At 31.7% G+C, this 23,221-nt stretch overlaps 2 protein-coding genes and 1 non-coding gene across 3 annotated transcripts; 1 reads left to right on the forward strand and 2 right to left on the reverse strand.

The window, feature by feature from the left end:
• Positions 1-4,174: 4,174 nt before the first annotated feature.
• On the reverse strand, positions 4,175-7,517 carry LOC146950594 (acyl-UDP-N-acetylglucosamine O-acyltransferase). The gene is made up of 4 exons (XM_085746533.1): positions 5,792-7,517; positions 5,179-5,415; positions 4,564-4,683; positions 4,175-4,471 (listed from the first exon to the last, which is right to left on the reverse strand). Exons 1-4 carry the CDS (start codon positions 6,896-6,898, stop codon positions 4,385-4,387), a joined length of 1,551 nt encoding a protein of 516 aa, XP_085602659.1. The 5' UTR covers positions 6,899-7,517; the 3' UTR covers positions 4,175-4,384.
• A 2,932-nt stretch (positions 7,518-10,449) lies between these two features.
• Positions 10,450-10,522, reverse strand: TRNAV-UAC (transfer RNA valine (anticodon UAC)). The gene has a single exon. It is a non-coding gene; the product is annotated as a tRNA-Val (tRNA).
• A 7,331-nt stretch (positions 10,523-17,853) lies between these two features.
• On the forward strand, positions 17,854-20,380 carry LOC146950596 (expansin-B3-like). The gene is made up of 4 exons (XM_085746535.1): positions 17,854-18,171; positions 18,472-18,772; positions 18,930-19,059; positions 19,851-20,380. Exons 1-4 carry the CDS (start codon positions 18,021-18,023, stop codon positions 20,043-20,045), a joined length of 777 nt encoding a protein of 258 aa, XP_085602661.1. The 5' UTR covers positions 17,854-18,020; the 3' UTR covers positions 20,046-20,380.
• The last annotated feature ends 2,841 nt before the right edge of the window (positions 20,381-23,221 follow it).

Raw genomic sequence — 23,221 nt, forward strand, 5'->3', positions numbered from 1 at the left:
ATTTCTTTTCTTTTTTTCCTTTTTTTTATTGGATGAAAATCTGGGCTGGAGGCCCAAAAATATGAGTTTTGCATTTTTCTGTTTAGGCCCCCCAACTTTTGCTGTTCAAGAGATGCATTGTAATTTTTATGTTCGCAATATTCTGGAGCGTCTAAATTTAATTTCTTCTAGATAATATCGTTTATCTAGAAATTTATTAACAAATTAAGGCAATGTATGTATATGTGAATTTTTTTTTCTTAATGATAACAAATAATAAATACAGAGAATTTTGAAACAACAAAAAGAAACAAATGGAATTCGTCTCACTGGTACTATACTAATGTAAATAAAATGTAGCAAAAATAGTAAAAGCCAACAACAATATAAACACAATATAAACACATAACATGCACTGGGATCTTCAGGCATTGATTAGTCTATGTCTGGACTTGGCCCCGAGGGTGGAACAAAGCCTTTTGGAAGCATCAATGTAAGAGTCTCAAGTTTCTCTTTCGTGTCACAAAATTTCCTTCCATGTATCAACGAAGATTGTATAACAGAAACCATGAACACAAATATTAAGAAGCATATCAATTTTTTCATCTCGTACCAATAGAATTATGCCTTTTAATTATTTTTTCAATTACTTTAATTTTTGGAAATGCCAAGTGAATTGCTTATATAATAATATAATGAAGCTTAGTGAGAAACTTAGTCTTGCCGGCACATGTTTCATTGGCAACTCTCATGTGTTCACAAGTCCATACACTTGTAAAAAATCTTAGTCTTGCCGGCTTTGTCGTGTGTAATTTGATTTAGAGTAAGATTAAATGTCATTGACTTAATTATAGTGATTTCTTTGCTTGATTAATAACAAAGACGTTCTAATTCATAACCTTCTTCCATATGCTTAATTAATTGAGAACTAGTACTAGATTGCATGGTTTTTCATTGTAAAAAAAAAACATGGTTTTTCACACCAGTGAGCATAACCAGTACTAGATTGAAAACTTCGGTCCGTGAGCATATAACTCAGTATATGCAGAGACCGAGTTCAAACTCAGATTTCCCATGTATTGTTTATGTTTTTATCTTCAATGCATATGCCAAATTAAAATGTACCAGATAAATCAAAATCACAAAAAGAAGCTAGAATTCAGGAATTCATGCAACCACTCAACACCGTGAATAAGAACATGACTCGTGTGAGAAACTGAGACACATTTAACATAAATTAAAAAAAAAAATGAAATTTTACTTTGGGTTAATATGTCTTTACCCCCTGTAATTTAGGCGAGTTCCGGTTTTCCCCCCTGTAAAAAAGATTCTTTCGATTCCAACCCTGAAATATGAAGATTCTTTCGAAAACCCCCCTAATCCCATCTGCCACACTCCAGGTGCTGACGTGGCGCGCCGCGTCACCTTTTTATGATGACGTGGCACGCTGACTGTATAATTATTTTTATTTTTTTATAGGGTACACGTGGCATTTCTATTTTATTTTTTTAATTAAAAAAATATTTTTTTTAAAAAAAACGAAAAAAATTCTTAACAAATAAATAAAAATGAAAAAAATCTGAAAAAATAAAAAATTACAGAAAAATTTAAAAAAATTGGAAAAATTAATAAAAATGAAAACAAAAATCTCGAAAATTTTAAAAATAAAAGATGAAAACATTCTGGAAAAAATTAACAAATTTCGAAAAATTCATATTTCCAGATTTTTTTCAATACCGGAAAAATGAAAAAAATTCATATTTTTTTTCGGAAAGTACTTGTCATTACCGTATAACATGATTTATATACCGGTGTCAATCAATGTACATTGCATCCTGTTATTCGAACATGATTTTTATAAATATGATTAATCTTCAAATTTTTGAAAATGATCAATCTTGAAATTTTTGAAAAAAGATTAATCATATTTACAATAACTAAATTTTTGGAAAAAATATGAATTATGTTTGACTCAAATACCATATTTTTTTTTTATCTTTTTTTTTCCAAAAATTTAGTTATTGTAAATATGATTAATCTTTTTTCAAAAATTTCAAGATTGATCATTTTCAAAAATTTGAAGATTAATCATATTTATAAAAATCATGTCCGAATAACAGGATGCATTGTATATTGATCGACACCGGTATATAAATCATGTTATACGGTTGAATGACAAGTACTTTCCGAAAAAAAAATATGAATTTTTTTCATTTTTCCGGTATTGAAAAAAATCTGGAAATATGAATTTTTCGAAATTTATTAATTTTTTCCAGAATGTTTTCATTTTTTTTAATTTTTCCAGATTTTATTTTTTATTTTTAAAATTTTCCATATTTTTGTTATCATTTTTATTAATTTTTCCAATTTTTTTAAATTTTTTCGGTAATTTTTTATTTTTTCAGATTTTTTTATTTGTTAAGAATTTTTTTCGTTTTTTTAAAAAAAATTATTAAAAAAATAGAAATGCCAGGTGTACCCTATAAAAAAATAAAAATAATTATACAGTCAGTGTGCCACGTCATCATAAAAAAGGTGACGTGGCGCGCCACGTCATGCCACGTCAGCACCTGGAGTGTGGCAGATGGGATCAGGGGGTTTTCGAAAGAATCTTCATATTTCAGGGTTGGAATCGAAAGAATCTTTTTTACATGAGGAAAACCGGAACTCGCCTAAATTACAGGGGGTAAAGACATATTAACCCTTTTACTTTTATAGTGAACTGAGTAAGATCCCTGGAAGATTTTGACGAGTTTTATCCATTTGTATGGGCTACAAGATACTTAGATCCATATGGGAGGAGTAAAATAATGGTGGCATTGACTTTGCGTGGAAAATTGGCAGTACTAAACTTCCAAAATCTCACTGCATTTAGTTACATTATCCCATTTAATTTGCAACCAATTCAGAGGTATGCCGGCTCATAGGGTTGAAAAATAGGTTCTGAATGCGGAAGTGGCAAAGTCCCAAGACTTGAGATATTAGTCTCTGCAATTGCGCGCATACCTGGTTTACGCACACACACAAAACATAATTTTATCCAATTAACACTAATAACTATTGGTGTATTTTTATTATCAATAATGCAAAATAGAGAGTACAATTGAAAAATAAGCAATTAAAGTTACATTGAAAACTAAGTCTATGTTTGGTATGGATGTGTCAGAATCACGGCAACCCACTGTAATTTTCTAAAAGCTATACTCCAGCTCCTGTAAAATCACTATGGATTATCGTGATTCTTACATATCCACAGTGATATCAAACATACATTAACAATGACGATCTTTTTTGAATATTTTATTTTGTAAATGCGACAAATATTTTGGAACAATATTTGAAACAATAGACACTAAATAAATAAATATATCAAAATTAAAGTAATACTACTGAGCTCACTGAAACAAATCTGCAAACTAGGGAGAAGGATAACTCACTAATTTTTTTTTTTTTATGGTAAAGAGACAAAATAACAACAACTATTGAAAGCTCACATATATAAATAAAAAAGATAGCGTTCAAATTTCCAACCACGACATCCAACCTATCTATTTCAATATTTTTACTAATTAAGTTAGGACTTATGGACGAATAGCTCGCTCATTCTGTTTCATTGATGAATGATTATTCGAATCTGATGAATATGGAGTGGCCTAACAATTAATAATCAATATTTGTTATTTCTGTCCAAACAAAATCGATATTTGTTATTAAAAAAATAAAAAGACCACAAAACTGAGTATTTTGTCTTTCTTAATTTGATTCTATTAGCATTAGGCTAAAAATTTATGTCATGTTCTTCTGTGACCTTTAATTATCAAAACTGACTAGGAGTATGTTCACTCAATTTTGAAATTCTTTATTAAATAGTTCAGAAATGAAATCAAGTTTAATTACCTACACATAGATTCAAGTTCACATTCTACCATAAAACCGTCTGCCTATTAAAATTTGAACTTTCATCCAAATAAGTCGTTCAATGCAAAATTTGAATAAGTGTCAAGGGACTAATTTAACAACAACAAAATACCAAGCGCCTAAACAACAAACAAGACTAAGTTATGAGCGGGATACATAACTTGTCATTATTACGAGTGTAGGTTTCAGAGTTGATCATGGGGAATAAATAAAAAATCTCTACTGTAGAATCCATGCTTGTGCATAACAATGATTAACTACATAATTGGAAAATAAATTACTAGAAGTCTAGAATGATATTTGACATTCCTTTAGCATGTACATATCATATGTCATAAGAACGTGTATACACAATGTTAAATATAGAGACTGTCTGCGAGGTTATATAACTCGTCTTTTTCAACCTACATCTACCTAAAAAGCTACACATAATTCTTGAGAATGCAAAGCGAATGTATGTACTTGGATATACAGCAGTCAACAAACCCTATGCAACATTCGCACAATTCTTACTAACCACATGCTCGTCATCAGCACGATAGAACTGCAACATTTTTATTGGCTCCACATTTTCCTGTAAGCAAAGCCATTACAATATATGTTAGAAGATCAAACACTCACCATTATCTATGTTTAGATGAAAATCAATGAAGAAGTATAAAAGACCTCAGCTATCTCTTCAGATTCCGAAGGGAAATGAAACCCAATTGAGCAATTCTGCAAATCTTCAGAACTCTTGATCCATTCTTTGCGTTGTAGAATGATCTTTAATTTCAGTCGGAACATCTGCACAAAGATTATTATTAATTCCAAATGAACTATTTTTTTAACACAAGACAATATTCACCTAAAATTAAGATATCAATGCTCAGAGGAATCCAAAGACAATATAGGGTGCTTTTGTTATAGCTTTAAAAAAAAAATAGATTTTGTGTTAGAAAAATCTAGAGATTTGAAAAAAAAAACTGAAGCTATTTTTGTTTGTTTACTACCAAAAAAATGATTTCTTTAAAAATGATTTATAACTAGTTCATGTGGTACCTCCTTGTATTTGGAAAGAAAGAAAAAAAAATTGAAAAAAGCTAATCCTAATAGTTTTTTCATTTTAGAGTCAATATAGATTTTTTTTAATAAAATGATTTTTCTAAAAATCCTAAACAAACACTTAAAAATGACAAGTGATTTTTTTAAGAAAAAAATAGATTTTTTTTAGAAAATGCTGAAACAAATGGGGCCATAATATGAAGGATTAGGAAAGGATGATCCATGTAATGAACAAACCTGGGACAGAGAGCACAATTTTGGTTGCTCCAACCCATCTGCAATGATCAGACCAGCACCTTGACACTCTGGACAGAAAACATGTTTTATATCCCTGTCTTCTTTACCAGAACCTGTTACAATCTTTTTCTTCCCTTTTTGACGAGCATTTTGATTAACTAAACGATCTGTGATCATTTCATATTCGCACAAGAGTATCCAGTGTATGACACAGGCCGTATGAAACACATGAAAAGCCTGCATATAAATGCAAATATAAATTTTCTGTTTGGATAAATTAAACAGGGAAATGCTAACTTAATGGCACAAGTCAAGGAACTAAAGACAGTTATTTTCTTGGAAATTGCGTATTCAATGTTTTTCAAGTTTAAATATTTATCTTTTCAATACAATTTTCTTTTCTTAATTCGATTTTTACTTCCTTAACTTGTGCCCTGGCATGACTCAATGAAAAATGAATGTAACTCTTTTCCGAAGTTTTGAACACGTGCATTGTATTGTGAATAAAATGCAGTTTCAACTTTCAATATCATAAGTTTTTACACATGCTTGCTTTATAACTAACAAATATATATAGCAAAACAAGATCAGAGCATTAATGAAATGATTTTACCCCAGTTGGATTCCGACTGCAGCAAACTACTCTTCCAGTTTTCAAATTCAGAAATGCTGCTACATCTTTACCAGGAATCATGTTTTGTTGACAGATGTTGCATACTTTCTCTGCTGCTAAGCGCTCTCGCCGTCTGATTGCCTTCCTGATAGCCCTGTTTGAAACAAAGTTGGTTTGAAGAAGCTGACTGTTGGATTGATCAAGCGTCAATGTTGAGGGTCCATTCCTCAAAGATGGAGACTCTTCTGAAGCATACTGCCTGCGGATTTCATCAACATCTTCCACGTCAGACGATGGTTCTTTTCTCTTTCTACCACTTTCCCTCTCATCTTCCAGTTCTAGCATAGAGGAGGATGGGAGTAATGACTTAGCATCCTCAACCTCAAGCACTTTGTCCCGACCCAAATCATAACTATATGGGAAAACTACAACCGCAAAATCATGCTCTTGAACCTCGGCGTCATCTTGTTGACTATTCTCTTTTCCTAACCATTCACACCAAATTCTTCTAATTTCATTCCCTAAAGAGCCATCCTTCTCAGCAAACCTGGCAGAAATCTTCCCCAAGCCAATTTTCCTAACTTTCACATCAATAGCTTCACTTGCAATCTTCAAACATGGAATTACCAACATAGAACCATCAGCTTGTGTATCATCCCTCGCAATTGGTTGAGCATCTGACTGAGCCTCTTCATTAAAAGCCACAATGGCACGACAACTGTCGTTGCCACTTTCAATTAGCTTCAACAATCTATTTCGGTTACCATTTACAGTTTCCGGTTCTTTATCACCCTCAGATGAATTATCAAAGAATATAAGACCATCACTAAAAGGCCACGGATTCGGCTTCATCAAAGTACGTCTAGCATAATCTAATCTAGACCTATGAAGCTTACCCTTCAAATGATCATACACAACACTATCACTATAGCACCGAGCAAGACACAAAACACAGAAATATATAAACTTTTTCCCATTTTCACGTAACTCAATGTAAGGATGCCCTTGAGCTCTAATGTGTCTCAGTATAATCCTCGCACCTTTCTCTCTCAGATTATTCGAAGCACCAATATTCGAACAAGACCCCAATTCCAACTTCCCACCCATTTCAAATTTTTTCCACAGAAAATACGAAATTTGAAATTCAATAACTAACAAGAACACAAATTAAACAACAATTTCCTCTGAAATTCCAAAAGCAATAATATCCTAAAGATTAAGATTTCAAACCCTAGAAGCATACCACAACAGTAAATTTCTCAAATTCAACAATAATTTACTTTCAATATTCAAAGATTGGATAAACAAATTCATACTAAAAGCAAATATTTGACAAATTCAATAAATCACGAGTAACAAGTCAACAAACCCTAATTTTAGTTTATTCCAAATTCGAGCAAACAGGGGGATAATTAAACAATTGAAAAGTGAAATTTGAAGAAGAAACCTTAAAACGCAGCAGTGAAACTATGTTTACTTTGCGTAATCGGTATAAAATTTTTGGGTATTCGAGGAGAACGAACGAAACGGAAAAAAGCGGAGAGAATGACGGAGAGGATTTCAAACGAGCGCAAATCTTCCATTGACATCTCCATGTGTCGCCGGTGAGGAAGAAAACGCGCTAGGGTTAGGGTTAGGATTTGTCTGAGAAAACGAGAGAAAGTGAAGGAAAATGAAGAGGGAAAATTGGAAGAGAAAAGGAGAGAAAAGAAAATGGTTTGAGAGTGATTTTCGAATTCTGAATATTTTTAGTATATGGGAAATGGTTTGTGCAATGATGAAAGTGTGAGGAGTATGGGAATTAATTGGTGACCCTTGATTATTTATTATCAACGGTGGTTGGAGTGGAGATGAAGTTAATGCATTTTAGGATAAGGAAAGGTTAGGAGTAGATTCGAATTTTTGTGTAGATATTCCCTCTTAGCGTTTACCTTTGTTTCAATTAATTAATAAAATACTCCCTCCGTCCCTTAATGTAACCTCCCTTTGTTTTTTTCACATTTTTTAAGAAAAGATGACAGTGTAATTATTATGTTTGTTTTGTGTGTTAATATTATCATATTGTCCTTTGTTTGTATATGTATTAAATTTGACTTTTTAAATTTCAAAACAAGTTAGTAGTATTAATTAGAGGTATGTTTTGGAAAAAAAATAATAAATGCATCTAGTAATTTGAAAAGGGATTTAGATTAGGGACAAAAATAAAGTCAAATGGATTGTTAGATATAGGGACAGAGGGAGTAATTCTTTATTGTTTTGTTTTAACAAAATCATTTCTTATTTGAAGACTTAATTAATTTTGAGTCGTTCAACACTCTGTTTTTAATATTTACTCTTTTTTTTAAGAGCAATGATATTCTAACAACCAAAAATCAACAACTTTGGTGACAACCACCAATTTTCAAAGGAAAAGTAGATAGTGATACGGAAACCAAAGCAATAGAGAGAGAAAGTAAAAAGATAATGTGAGTATGAGAGATAAAGTTGTCACATAGGTTGTCACAAAATGGTTGTTAGAATATCATTTCTCTTTTTTTAATGAGAAGTGATAAGAATAATTACACTATTATTTTGTACAAATGTTTAAAAAAATAAAAAATAACAATGGATTAATGGTTTATTTATGAAGAAATTTAGTGACTTTTTTAAGTGTGGAGACCATATTATCTCTTTTTAACTACAAATTAAAGTGTTGGGTCAATTTTTTTTTAGACTAAAAATGTTTCTTATTATCCTCGATAACTAAATCAGGTCTCGCAATACGCCACTTACTTTTCTCTTTAAAAACAAACGATCGATTTCCACCTTCTTCTTCGCAAAATCCGAACTTTCATCTTCAAGATGTAGACTTGGATAATGGGTGGGTGGCGGTGGTACGCTGGGCCTTCACAACTGCACCATCACCAAACCTCCGTACAAGTTTGCCCGACGTAGGAAGCTCTTGTTGACAATTCTTGGTTTCTCCCTCTTGTGGTTTATGTAAACCTGTTTGTGTTCGTTTTGTATGACCACAAAACGAGTTTGTTTTATTTTAACAAACTCATTTTTTATTTGAAGACTTCGTGGAACACTCTTTTTTAATATTCACCTTTTTCATAATATGAAGTGATATGAATGATCACTTTCCTACTTTCTTTAAATGTTAAAAAGAAAATAATAACAATGGATTAATGGTTTATTTGCGAAGAAATTATTTTCTTAATATGAAGTGATACAAATGATCACTCTCCTACTTTCTCCGCCAAATCCAAACTTTCATCTTCAGGATGTAGACTTGGATGATGGTGGGGGTACATTAGGCCTTCACAACTACATCATCACCAAACCCCTCGTTGGGGTTTCAATCGCCGCGACTTGCTTAGCAATCCTTAGGGTTTGTACGACGCGAAAAGCTCTTGCTGACAGTTCTTGGTTTCTCCCTCTAGTGATTTCTTTAAACATGTTTGTGTTCAACTAAGTGTGATTTCATAATATATTATTTGTTGGTTTTGGGTTCGATTGATGTGAATCGTGTATGGGTTTCTTGGTTTCTTATGTGTTCCATCCCTCGTCTTTCCAGTTCAGGAATTAGATCATGTGTGGTGGTTGTGGTTTTGTGATCCACAAGATATGATCCAACCCTCTTAGGTTGTTTTAAGATCCTTTAATGGTTTGGTTGAGCTTGAGATTATTTGGCTCGAAATGGCTATTATTTCTTCTTGTGGTGTTCTTCTAGTGGATTTGTTTCATGTTGACGGCCGGGTTCACTTGTCGGATTTGTAATACCTGTTAGACCTAATTCCTACATTTTTTTGTGTTTTGATTGGATCAGATTTATGTCTTCTCAATCTTTTGTAATCTCTTTTTATTTCTATCTATGATGTTGTCCAAGATTCATTATCAATGTACTATTTGTCTTTAAAAAAAATGAGTCTGAGCAATTTTTCTTCAAAGCAAAATTGTATCTCCACTTCAAAATTAAAAAAGTTACACACTAGCAAAACAAACACAATGGAAATTTTGTTAGAGAATAAGGGCTGTTTGAAATGCTTTTTAAAAACTGTTTTTCAGTTTTCAAAAAGTTAAAAACTACAAATCTGTTCGATGAATCACTTTTCTGTTCGGAGTTTTGGAAACTGTTTTTAAGTATCCTCTTTTTAAAACTCTAAAATCAAAACTGCTCACACCTGTTTTGATTTAACATTTCCCTTATAGAACAAGAATTTAATATTTATCACATGAAACATGTGATTTTGTTTAACAACGAAGGCAAGCAAAGGCTCTTATTTTTTTAAAAAGGTGAAGCAATGGCGTGAAGGGTAACACATCCCTTTCCTGAAGTTGAAAGGTATCTTCTTCACCAACCATTTTCTTTATCTTTACTAAGCTTTAAACTTGCCAATTTTGAGTAAAATAAACTCTTATCCACGTTCTCTTTTCATTTTTCTTAGTTTTTATTTTTTGGTCAAGCTCTAGGTTTTTTTTTCCCCATGATAATCCACCTACTTATATAACCGAGAACAATGCAATACTCAACAATTCAATGAAAAAATGCTCACTAATTTACGTTCACAATTACCAAAAAAAAAAATCTTTCGAAAAAAGACCTTAGACCAAGCGCAACGAAAAAATGACTCATACCGGTTAAAAACTGAGATAAAAAATAAAAAGTATTTAACTGTTGCTGCCCAGGATCGAACTGGAGACCTTTAGTGTGTAAGACTAACGTGATAACCACTACACCACAGCAACTTTGATGTTGAAAATTGAACTATATGGATAATAACTATAGTTGATGCAATATATGATGCATGCAATGAAAACCCTCGGAGTGCATTTGATTGAAGTATATCTTTATATATTTCTATTCATAATTTTTGTACAACCATTTTTTAAAAATTGTACTTTACAATTTAGTGTAGTGAAGACATTATAAATTTCAACTAACTACACAAAAATATCAATCATCGTGTTTTGTATTAAAATTTTGTATAAAACCTCCATAAAGTTGTTTTGAATTTAACCTATTTTATTTGCATTCATAGGTAATAATAAAAATAAACATAATTTTTCATACCACAATAAAGCTAAATATAATAACATTCTTAATTGTAAAATAACCTATATTTCATTTAACGGCACAATATTCAAATTCATAACAAATGAGTGCATATCTCACAACGAGTTGATTGTATGCATTCTAATAAGCAATTCACATAAAACTCAAGTGAAATGAGGATATGTAGAGTAATTACATGTTTGATCAAATTGGAATTTTTAATCAACATGAAGTAAACAAATTTTAAAATATCCACTTTAGATTACAGGAAAAAAAATAGAATATCGATTGTGAGTCGTTATCATCCACCTGCGAGAAAAAACACACACGAGTTAAATAAAATGAAGGCTATATATACATATATGTATGTATGTGCATGGATGAAATCTAGAAAACACGGCATCAAAACTTGGGATTTAAGGAAATTCTATTGTCGTGACTTCTTTTCACAATCCCAATAGATCAAGGGAGTCTACACACAAGAGTTCATTATAGAAAGAAAAAACAAAATAAAGAGAAATAAAGAAAACTAAAGTTTTATTAAAGAGATAAATTACAATATGTGTAATGGATGATTCCAAAGGCTTACACCCGCCGGTCACTAATACTCCCTCCGTTTCAAAATGAGTGTCGCTTTAGGCTTTGGCACACAAATTAAGAAATAGAATGAAATAATCATTGGATATAACGCTTTTACTAAACTGCCCTTACTTTATAAGAAAAAGACAAAATTAAAGTTGCATTGAAAATTGTGTGAGAGAAAAGTTGGAGAGGGTAAAGTTGGAAGAAAAAAATTAAAGTTGTATTGGAAATGTAAAGCGACACTCATTTTGAAACAAATTTTTTTGGCTAAAGCGACACTCATTTTGAAACGGAGGGAGTATAAGCAAAAATATATATTTTAGGTTCATTCATTTAATGATGTATGTGGTTTATAATAAAGACTATGTCCATCATTAAATGAATGAATCTAAAATGTAGATTTTTGTTTATAATAGTCCTTTAGGCTATAATTTCGTGCATTAATAGTTCACTAACATATAAGTGCTTATTATTACAAGAAACTATTGGAAGGCCACAATGCACGACTCCCAAAACTCATCAAATTGGTCACTATAGCAGTAATGTGGCACTACTTGCTCCTGTAATGCTTGTTGTCTTCGCGTCTTTTGTGATTTTTCATCTTCCTTTGAGTTATGAAAACAAATTTAGGATGTTATGCTTTAATTCTATACTCCCTCCATTTTAAAATGAGTGTCGTTTTAAGTGTTTACACACATATTAAGAAATGCAATGATTAAGAGAAAGAGAATTGTTATTTTACCAAATTATTCTTATTAACTATTGGTTAGTTTTAAAAGTAATACTTTGGAAGTAGTATGCAGAGTATTAATTGGAGGGTACAATTGAAAAGAAAAAGTTATTATTGCATTGGAAACTGAAATCGACACTCATTTTGAAACAATTTTTTTTAGCTAAAGCGACACTCATTTTGAAACGGAGCGAGTATTTCTTTTGCATCAAATAAATTCTCCACTAACATAATTAGATCTTTGGTTATCAAGACTTCATCAATTGCATTATTTTTCACTAATTCTTCATCATTTCCTCCATTTATTTTGATATCACCTATTTTTTTCGAAAAGTAAACAAGAAGGTGTAAAATACTTTAAAAAAATGTATTTTTCATCAATGTATCTTGATGATATTCTTCATCATTTCACAACTTCTTTTTTCGTTAATTTTTTTTTTTGTAAAATACTTTGAAAAACATAATAAAAAATAATTACTTATTCTTGTTTGAAAGAATGATCTCTTAGATAAGAGTTCATGTAAGAATTTCTCAAGAATTAATACTTATTTAAATAAAATAGAGAGTATAATATTCGTATAAAGTATGTTATCACATGTCAACCACCAATTACATAATACCATCAATATGCTATGTAAAATAATTCATTGTCCTTCATTATTCATTTATTATTACATTACTCTTTGAATCATGTCTATTATGTGAGAGTGGATTATTTGAATCATGCATGTCAATCACCAACTATATTCATGACACCATCAATATATCTCGTAAAATAACTTGGTGTCCTTCATTCTTCATGTATTATATATAACTATTCGGGTCATACATGTTATGTGATAATGAATGTTATCTATGTTAAATACAAAATGATTCTAAATTCGAACCTCTATATGTATCTATTATATCTATCAAATTTTTGTTTTTGTTTTTTTTCATACAGGATCAGTTTGTTACTGATTAAAATAAAAGTGATTTTGATAAAAAAAAATCATATATTATGCATTTGTTTGTAATAATAAAAATCAATTTTCTTAAAAAACAATTTAGTTTGTTTTGATAGAACAATATAAAAGAGATTTTTTTGTTACAAAATTACCCTAATCTTTAAAATTTTCCGATAAAAAAATAGAATGGTTTTTTTCCTTATGGATTTCCTGAAACATATCGTCGTATTTTTCACAATCTTTTGACACTTATTTTATGTTTTCACTAAAAAAATCTATTTTTTGATAAACTCTTAACAATTTCTCATTCGAAGTTATTTTTAGATTATGATTATTTTTTTAAACTATAAAAAACGGATGCAATACTCTTAAAATCAGTGACGAATTCAGGATTTTTAAATAGTGGGGGCACCTTATATAAAATTGTCCTCTACGATTTTTTTATATTATGAAATTTTGAATAATTTTATCATTTTCAATATCAATAAAAACATTTTTCTCTAAAAATAATTAAACAATCATTTAGCTGGTCACCTCCCACTCAATTTCGCATCTGATTCTTGATAATATTCATATTGTCAAGAAAAGATTTGAGATATATGATGATAGGTGTGAACTAAGAGAGAAATAATTTGTGATTAGTGTGGGCAATGTGGTTAAAATGTCAACTATTGATAAATTATTATACTAAAAAAAAGTGTTTTTAAAAATTTTGTGTGGACACAAGCCCAAAGATGCAACAACATGCATCTGTCCCTGCTTAAAATTGATTTTTTTTTAAGAACAAAGTTTTTTTTTTTTGGTTAAAAAACACTATAACAAACAAGCTCATAATCACATAATTTGTTTAACATTTGCCAATGAGTTGAAGAATTAAAAGTCCATGGTTCAAGTTCTGATAATGAGAAAATCAACATAAAAACTAACATACTAACATTTGTCATTTAAAAAATCACATAAAATTTTTAACATTCCATTATTTTTAAGATAAATTATATATCTTACTAGTTATCACTTTGAACTTAGAAATGAAACATCATTAACAAAATATATTTATTGGTTCTCATTCATCTCCATCGATTCATTTATATTATTTTTTCTTTCTTCTTCTTTGTACGCATGTGTAAAAATAAAACAAAACATTTGTCTAAACGCATGAGTACCTTAATATAATTAAACCCAAAATTGGTATCACCCTAACTATTTATCGATACTATTAAAAAACTACAGTGTACCTCGAAACATTTATGCTTTCTTTTACATATTTTTTATTTTTAAGTATTGTATAAAATGCTACATAATTTTTAGAGGTGATGTATTTAGGAGAAGCATATTGTTTTGTTGATCCTCATTATTAACATCTCACATTTCATATTAGTCGTAAACTTTTGTGGGTTGTAAGAAAAAAACTTTTGGGGGCTGTAAGAAAAATCAGGTTGTCTTTGCTATACCAGCACTAAACTCCCTTGTAGATTAGAGTTTAATATTACGCAAAGTACACAAAGTTACAAATTATAACTAAGATTCAAACATTTTAAATTAAATCAATTTCATAAATTAACAAACATGTATTAGAGTCATGGTAGAGTTTAGTCAGGGTTTTAGCGTCATTTTAGCACGACCCGAGTTCTCATTCAATCATCATATGATTTAGATAAGGTTTTAACGCTAGCATTACAAAGTTTACACCCTTTGTATGAGTTTCTTATATATACTCAAATAACGAAGTCTCCATTTTTCTTCCTTATATCAATAAAAGGAGAAACCTATTATCAGGTCTCGTTTCTGTTTTCGACACACCAACATGCATGGTTGCAATGCTTGATACAATATCGCGCACAAACAATGATCTTTCTACATCAAAATTGGTGATGGACAACCTTTGTGAGATGGTTTTGGATTTACAACGTAGTGATTCGTTTCTCTTTATTGCCATCCACATAGTATAGCATGCCGACAAACTTTGGATGAATAACACAAACCACGTGGAGATGGTGTGGATGCCGGATGTTCATTAATGCGTTAACTAATGGGATGTTAATAATGAAACTAATTAATTTTTTTAAATAATACATTGGTTGTTTACATCTTTTTATGTTTTAATTGCACTTTTTTCTTATATTTTATCACATTCACAAAAATTGTTACCTCTATTTTATCATGCTTATGAAAATTGTCCCCATTTTAAAATTGAACTTTTTAACCCTTGTGTCACATTTTTTGCAACTTCACATAATTGTAATTTTAATAATGGTTAATTATGCGCAAAAAATGGTATATTTAAGGCCCAAAATCGGTATTTTATCTTCGAATTTAAAATTTATGGAATAAATCATCACTTTTGAGGTTAAAATTCACCAATTTTAGAGTACAAAAAATATGAGTTGAGACCAAAACTGCAAAAAATGTGATACTTGAGGACCAAAAAGTTTGATTTGAAAAGATGATAAATATGTTTTCGTTCCTATGATAACATCGAAGGTAAAGAATTTCAATTAAGCCTATGTTATATATTGCCGGTTTTTATCGACTCCTCTCATAATATGTAAAAGAATCAGTTTGAGAGCAAATCAATTTGCATATCGTGCTTGACACATGTTATTACATTAGTTATAAAAAAAGTTCTCGAGCGAATCAATTTGGTTTGGTTTATTTTATTAGACGCATTGTTTGATAATTTACTTTAGGGATGGACAACGGGCCAAGTTGGATAGGTGCAGGCCAAAAATGTCTACCCAACAAAAATAAATGGGATCTAAACACCAACCCCCGCTCCATAAATAAGGAAGTGATCTAGAGCGAACTTTTTTTTTTTTTTTTTTAAGAAGTCGAACTAATAATCCATCAAAATTTGACACTTGAAAGAATCGAATATGAGATCTTGAAAGAAGCATATTTTATGGTCTTAAGTCAATATCACTAGACCAACCCAATTAAGTTGATCTTGAGTGAACCTTAAAACAATGACAAGAGTTACTTAGATACAACGGGGATAATGGCTACTTCCAAAAGGGGTTGGTGTGCCTCCAATGACTCTAACACTCAAGTCACCAAGAGTTTTAAGAGAGTTTATATGCACCCTTTTCATTATAAGCATAAACAATCGTTTTAGGTTAGTGCCAACCAATTGAGCTCCCTCTTCCATTGCTTTACCTTCACGAATCAAGAAAAATGAATTGCCTCCGATTATAACTTCCAAGCAATGATAGATTTACCACGGTTTCTATCGATGCTCTTAATCCTTATTATCATAATTGCATATTCCATAATAACCCACACTTACAAAAGCAGCATAAATTATTGAAAGTTATCGTATTTACTGGTCCATCATTATAGATAGTATATGGATGGATACGGGATATATTGCACAAACTAAAGACAAAATAACACAATTATTGGCCAATAAAAATATTAAATATCTATCTCGTGAGCTTCGCTCAGTTAATAAAGACATTGTATAATATATAAGCAGTGCTAAAGGGCACGACAATTTGCTGCCCACAAACCACACGACCAATACATGGCTTCACTCCCTTTTTTATAATTAAGTTTTAATTAAAATAAATAAAAATATATGAAATAGCATTAAGTGGAATACACAGTCGTGCAAATCACACGACAAAGCCGGTCGTGCATTTCAGCATTTCCGATAATATATATAGAGGTTGGAGTTTAAACCCCGACACCCCACCCACTTATTCACTTTTAAAAATTAGACTACTTAACCTAAAAAACAATATTAAATGTCCCTCTAAAAAAAATATTAAATGTCAATATTCATTCGCAAATCTGCTTGCCTAGCTATAAGCATCTAGCAAATTGAAGAATAAAAAAAAAATACTGGACCATATTAGTTTGCCAAAAATAAAATGATTTCTTTTATGGAAAAAATAAAATGTTATCATCTATTTTTTGTTTGAGGAATTGTATCATATAAAATTGAACTATAAAATAATTATTGCCTAATTGACTTTTTAAAAAAATCTTCATGTTTTATTATCGTCATTGATTGGCTAATTTGGCTTTTGTCTAGTAATTTCATTCAACAAAACCAATAATGCACTAGAATATTAAATCTAATTTTTTTTAATTAATTTTAAACAAACTAATCACAATGACACCAAGCAAATAAGTCAAGATACAATCTAATCCTTCCCCTTGTGATTACAATTTGCATTTTTCCCACCAAAATGCCGAATTGTCCGCAATTATTAACTATCCGCAATCACGTTGTCAAAAGATTAGGATCGTCCAATCAAAATCTAATAATCACACATTTGGACGATCACAAATCTAAAGATTGTTTGATTGTGTGTAGTCTATGAATGCATGCAATCTCAATTCTCAACTCATTGTTATACGGTTAACTGTTGAAACGATATGGTTGCCAAACCAACGTTGTTTTATGAAAGCCTTATTGCCTCGTTTTCCTTCTCGTTGATTCAACCGTTTCCGTCTCTTCAATAACTATAACGGGTTAACGGTAGCAAAGAAAAGAAAAACAAAAACTCATAATTTTTTTTTGGTAATAAGAACAAATCCATTTCTGTTGCATATGCATTCTGTTCTGCCTAACGACACACACAACCGCCAATGGGACCCAACACAGTGGCAACTTCCCTAAATATACTCCTAACAAAAGGGTAATAACGTCCAAACAGATATTTGTTGGGGTGGACCCCTTGCATTGCAAATGTACTATAAAAAACACCAAAATCCTTCTTCAAAAAAAAAAAAAAAAACACCAAAATCCTTTAACGGTCTCATAGCCCAAACTTGAAGAAAATAAAACCACCTTTGCCACCATCAAACAAAGTGTCTGCTACATCAGTTTTCTTCTTCATATTCTTCTTCTTGTCAATTATTTTCCCGTCTCCGAATTCGTCGGAGCTGACAATTGCGGCAGTGCATTAAGCATTGTCTTCAAGCAGAATGAAGCACCACCTTGTCTCCGCCTTGTTTCTTTTAAACCTTAGCTTCATACTTGTACAGGGAAAGTCTCATCAAAGTGCCCACCTCGACACACATTGGTACCCGGGCACCGCCACCTGGTACGGTGAGGCTGAGGGTGATGGTAGCACAGGTAAATTCTAAAGAATAATAACATTTCTAGCTAGAATTATACGAGTGTTTGCACATTATTAATTGTTTGTTAATTTCCATGATCGGACACTTCTGATGAAAAACGTGTTTGGTGTCCAACACATGTTGTATGCAACAACATGACGCTAATACATACGATTACATTTAACGAATTTATATTTCTAAATTTATTACCAATATCACAACGTGTCAGTGTCATATTTGGTATTTGTGTGTCTCTGTCTCGGTATAATGTTTCATTGTTGCTAATTTGTTTTACGATGATTTGTGGTTTGTTAAGGAGGGGCTTGTGGGTACGGTAGTTTGGTGGATGTGAAGCCGTTAAGGGCAAGAGTAGGGGCAGTGGGGCCAGTGTTATATAAGAAGGGAGAAGGGTGTGGAGAATGTTATAAGGTCAAGTGTTTAGACCATACTATATGCTCAAAACGGGCAGTGACGGTTATAATAACTGACGAATGCCCTGGCTGCCCCTCTGACCGAACACATTTTGACCTTAGTGGTGCTGCTTTTGGCCACATGGCTGTTCATGGTGAGAATGGTCAACTCAGGAATAGGGGTGAAATTCCAGTTCTTTATAGAAGGTATTACATTCTCATATCATATCTTACTTTTTTTGGATTAGATGGATTAAATATATTTATGAAAAAAACATGGTAAAGGTTTAAAGATACTCATAATAATTAGCTTCACACACGTGAAGGGAATATTTTTTAGTGATCTAAAACATTATATTTGCAGAACAACGTGCGTATATGCTGGCAAAAATCTTGCATTTCAAGTTAATGAAGGCTCCACACCATATTGGTTGTCACTTCTAGTGGAGTTTGAGGATGGAGACGGGGACATAAGCTCCATGCATATACAAGAAGTATGCACCTTTCTTTTCTTGTTGATATTTATTTACATAATTATAAAAAATAACCATGCATGTGTCCAGAAAATGAGATGCCACTAAAAGGGTCTTTTGATATGATATATACCAAAGTTATAGGATTTTTTATGGCTAAAAGGAATAGGAGTTGCCTAAACGTGCACTAAAGCATCGTGGTATTACTTTTTTGTGTGGCAATTATAGTAACAAGAATGGCCATGGCCAGTGTTTACAATTCTAAATGTTGTGGATATGTCCCTTGAAATCACGTGCAATGCCACTTTTGAAAGATCCTTTATATATCTATCTATATCATATGCTATATCCAGAGTGTTATCCTCATATAACGGTGCCTATTGGTAATCAATATTGCTCTTGGTCGTGTGTGTTCCTTTTCCTGAATCTTGTGAACTCAAAACCATGTGATATATGGGACCTCTAACAAAAATTATATTCAATTCCTCATTTCTCCATTACAATAGATATAATTAAAAACAATATAAGATTTTTTGTATTGCCAACTAACCATATTCTATTAGTTTTAAATTCAATGTGATAAAAGTCAAACATCTTTAGTGATCGAACTCTTTAGATTTACTGCAATGTCTCTGTGTATTGAACTATGTCCACGAGTTTGTATATAAAGTAAATTCTATACAATATATATGTGTTATAGTCTTATAGATGGTCATAATAGTATACCAATGGGGTTTTATGCAAATTTACCAAATAAAACTATGAGACTGAATTTTTAATTGTGATTGGATATTTTGGTGTTTGGTATGCAGGCTGGGTCTAATGAGTGGCTGCAAATGAATCATCTATGGGGTGCAAATTGGAACATTGTTGCGGGACCTTTGAGAGGACCTTTCTCTGTGAAACTAAGCACATCTACGGGGAAAAGCATCACTGTTAAAGATGTTATTCCAAGTAATTGGTCTCCAAAATCCACTTATACCTCTCGCTTAAATTTCACTCCATAAACTAATTAAGCTCACTCCCAAAGGGAGTGGTAAGTAAATAATTAATATAAGCACAGTTTACCAAGATATAAAGTTACTCAAGTTCAATAAGGCATAAATTAGTGGATTTGGACCAATCATGTTTTTTTTTTTTTCTGTCTTTTTTCTTTTTATAGCCGTTGAGTGCACATGGCTATCTAGATAGTGATTTTTATTTTATAAGTCTAGATGGTTGATTTTGGTGTGCAATTATTTGTAATTTGTATCAAGAAGTCATATTGTAGCCCCCTCCAAAAAGCAGAGAGAGCTTTGAAGTGTAGTATGAATGAATATATGAAGCATGTAATGTTGAATTTCGGGTACCGGGTCCATTTGCTTAAATTAAAGACTAAATTATTAATTGTAGAACCTAAAATACAATAATTAATTAATTAATTTTGCATTTGCCTTTGAAAGACATTATAATTAAGGGTTAATTATGTTTTTGGTCCCTACAAAATTGCGACCTTGTAAGTTTAGTACTTACTTAATTTTAATAGCATTTTTAATCCCTAAAAAAAAATTACTTATAATTTTAGTCCCTGCTAAAATAAATTTTGTTTAATTATCCTTAAACTCTTAAATTTTTTAACGATTCTTTTTATACAAGTTTAGAACACTATGAAAGGTTCATTTACTAAAATCTATAATTTTTTAACATGAAATAAATTAAATATGAATTTTTTAAAACGACAAAAGTTTAAGATATAAGTAACAAAAATATGGACGTAGAAATCAAATTTTTGCGATATTTTTTTCGGAGGACCTTTTAATAACGTTCTTAACACGCCTGTAAAAAATTGTTGAAAAACTTAAGAGTTTAAGCATAAATTAAACAAATTTGGATTGAGTAAGGACTAATATTGAGTGCAGAAATTTTTTGTAGGGATTAAAAATGCTATTAAAATTAAGTAAGGACTAAACTTACAAGGTCGCAATTTTGTAGGGACCAAAAACATAATTAACCCTATAATTAACGATATTCCTGCGATTTTCACAATAATCTCATGATAGTATTTCATATGGTTCATCAAACCATTTGATAACGTGGAAGAAAAGTGGCGCACACATCATGTGATTCCCTAGCTTAGCTACGGTATTCGCTGCAAAGCTAAAGAAAATGAAATTGAGCCGTTGGCATAAATTAAGATAGTGTCATATAAATATTAGAAGGGTGCAGACAATACATCTACTGATGAATTTATTGTTGTATGCCTTGAGTTCCCTGCGAGTAAGGTACTCTATTGGGGATAATACTTTGGTGACATAATGTCACCGTGACATTAAATCTGAGCCACACAAAGGGTTGTGTTGTGTGGCCCAGATGTGTTGTATGGGTGACATTAAATCTGGGTCACACAAAGGTGTGTGTTGTGTGGCCCAGATTTAATGTCACGGTGACATTATGTCACCAAAGTGCTGGTATTTGAGGCACCAATTAATGCAAGGAAATGAGGGTTTAATTTGCCAAATTTGTGCTGTTAACCTTGACCATATCTATCATCAAGGGAGAGGATGTTTAAAAAATTGTGTAAACACTCACTTCAGTTCCAAAAGTGACATGCGGAAGAAACAAAAATATTTTGGAGTCTTTGGATTTAAATTCTTATAGCTATATTTGGATTGAGTGGTGTTTAGGGATACAAGTGGTTCAGATTAAACCGATCAAATAAAAAATTCAAACAAAATCAAATCAAAAAAGTATCCGATCTAGTTTGGTTCAGTTCAAAACAAAATTGAATGACCTAAATCGATACAGATTGATTCGGTTCTCGATTTTTTATTTTGAGATTCAAAGAACCAACAAACTGAAAGGATGGTAATCCCACCCTCCATTTTACTAATATCATACCTCTTTACACACACTTAAGGTTAATCAGGTTCAACATTAAGAGAAATTCTTTTTATGAATGTAAAATACTTCTTAGTCCATTCATTTTCCTTTCCTTTCTGTTGTTTTTTTACAGAATTTTTTATTATAATTCAAAAGTTATTTTTGCATGCTTTATTCATGCTTCCAACCATGTGCTACTATATCAATTTTTCTCAACTACCGTAATTCTTTGAGTCATGCTACTTGTTTACCGAGTAAAAGAAGGCGTGTATCTATAATGTCCATCTTTGTAAAATATCGTTATTATTGTTACCCTATTATTGCACAAGTTTTCGCACACTTTTACATATCACTTCTATTTCACTAAATTATGTGTTTATCATCATCTTGACACAATAGCAGTGGAATAAAATGGAGACTCAGAGGACTTGGCATATAAAACATAGCAAGGGAATAAAAACATATTTTTTTAAATTGTATCTTCAAATAAACCAACCAACCGAAGTTTGGTTCAATTCCATTTTTGAAAAATAATGAAATCCAAACCAAACCAAACCTATGTAGATTTCATCGGTTCAAACAATTTTTTTGATTGAAAACCAATCGAAACTAAACTGTTACACCCCTAGCGGTGTTGCTATGATCACTACAAGAATTCCCTTATTTACTAACCAATTCAAAATTGCATTACTGAAGAATTTAGGCGGAACCCCCCGTATCAAATTAAGGTGTTGTCGTGGGGGAATGGATCCTCTCCAGTGACTGGAGGGTCCAGTGAAATCTCAGCTTTTAAATCAAAATAAATCCTTGAAAATCTAAATGTTAAAAACTTGAAATTATGAGAGATAATAAATTTAATGGTGTAGATTCCCACACCGCAGAAAACAGGAGAAAAATACACTGGAGGAAATCCCCTCCCTTGTCGTGGCATTGGAGTTTGTCCCGTTTGCAAATTGAGACTTGTTTGTTTTACGAATGGTGTTGGAATCCACGCTTTTGCTTGCGGGGTTGACCAAGGTTGGCGCCATTTGGTTTTTGGGTTGGCTGTCTGTTAGGAGGTGCACAGGCCTGCTGCTTGCGGCTACTCCTTGCTGTTGTGCTAGGCGGTGTGGGGTACAGGGGTTGGTCCAGGGGTGAGCTGCTGGTTTTTGCTAGCTGTTTTGGTGCGGCCTGTTTTGCCTTTGTTGGCTGGCTGGTCTGTTTCTAGTGGTGCCTCTGTTAGCAGCTTTCTGTTTCTGGTGGCTGTTCCATTAGTTTCCTTCTTCCTGATATGTAGGAAGTGGGATTTAGGGGGTTTTTTTATCGAGTTTTGCTCGGGGAGTGG

The sequence above is a fragment of the Medicago sativa genome, chromosome 2 (genome assembly GCF_051527215.1).
Source record: "Medicago sativa cultivar Bolivia chromosome 2, Bolivia_mono, whole genome shotgun sequence".
Taxonomy (NCBI): domain Eukaryota; kingdom Viridiplantae; phylum Streptophyta; class Magnoliopsida; order Fabales; family Fabaceae; genus Medicago; species Medicago sativa.

Excerpts from the sequence above, each read along its gene's own strand:
- LOC146950594 (XM_085746533.1), bottom strand. The coding sequence starts at position 6,898 with ATGGGTGGGAAGTTGGAATTGGGGTCTTGTTCGAATATTGGTGCTTCG. Across the intron at positions 5,416-5,791 it reads GCAGTCGGAATCCAACTGGG|GCTTTTCATGTGTTTCATAC; the intron begins GTAAAATCATTT and ends ATTTATATGCAG. Across the intron at positions 4,684-5,178 it reads AATTGTGCTCTCTGTCCCAG|ATGTTCCGACTGAAATTAAA; the intron begins GTTTGTTCATTA and ends ATCTTTGTGCAG.
- LOC146950596 (XM_085746535.1), top strand. The coding sequence starts at position 18,021 with ATGAAGCACCACCTTGTCTCCGCCTTGTTTCTTTTAAACCTTAGCTTC. Across the intron at positions 18,172-18,471 it reads TGAGGGTGATGGTAGCACAG|GAGGGGCTTGTGGGTACGGT; the intron begins GTAAATTCTAAA and ends TGGTTTGTTAAG. Across the intron at positions 18,773-18,929 it reads ATTCCAGTTCTTTATAGAAG|AACAACGTGCGTATATGCTG; the intron begins GTATTACATTCT and ends TTATATTTGCAG.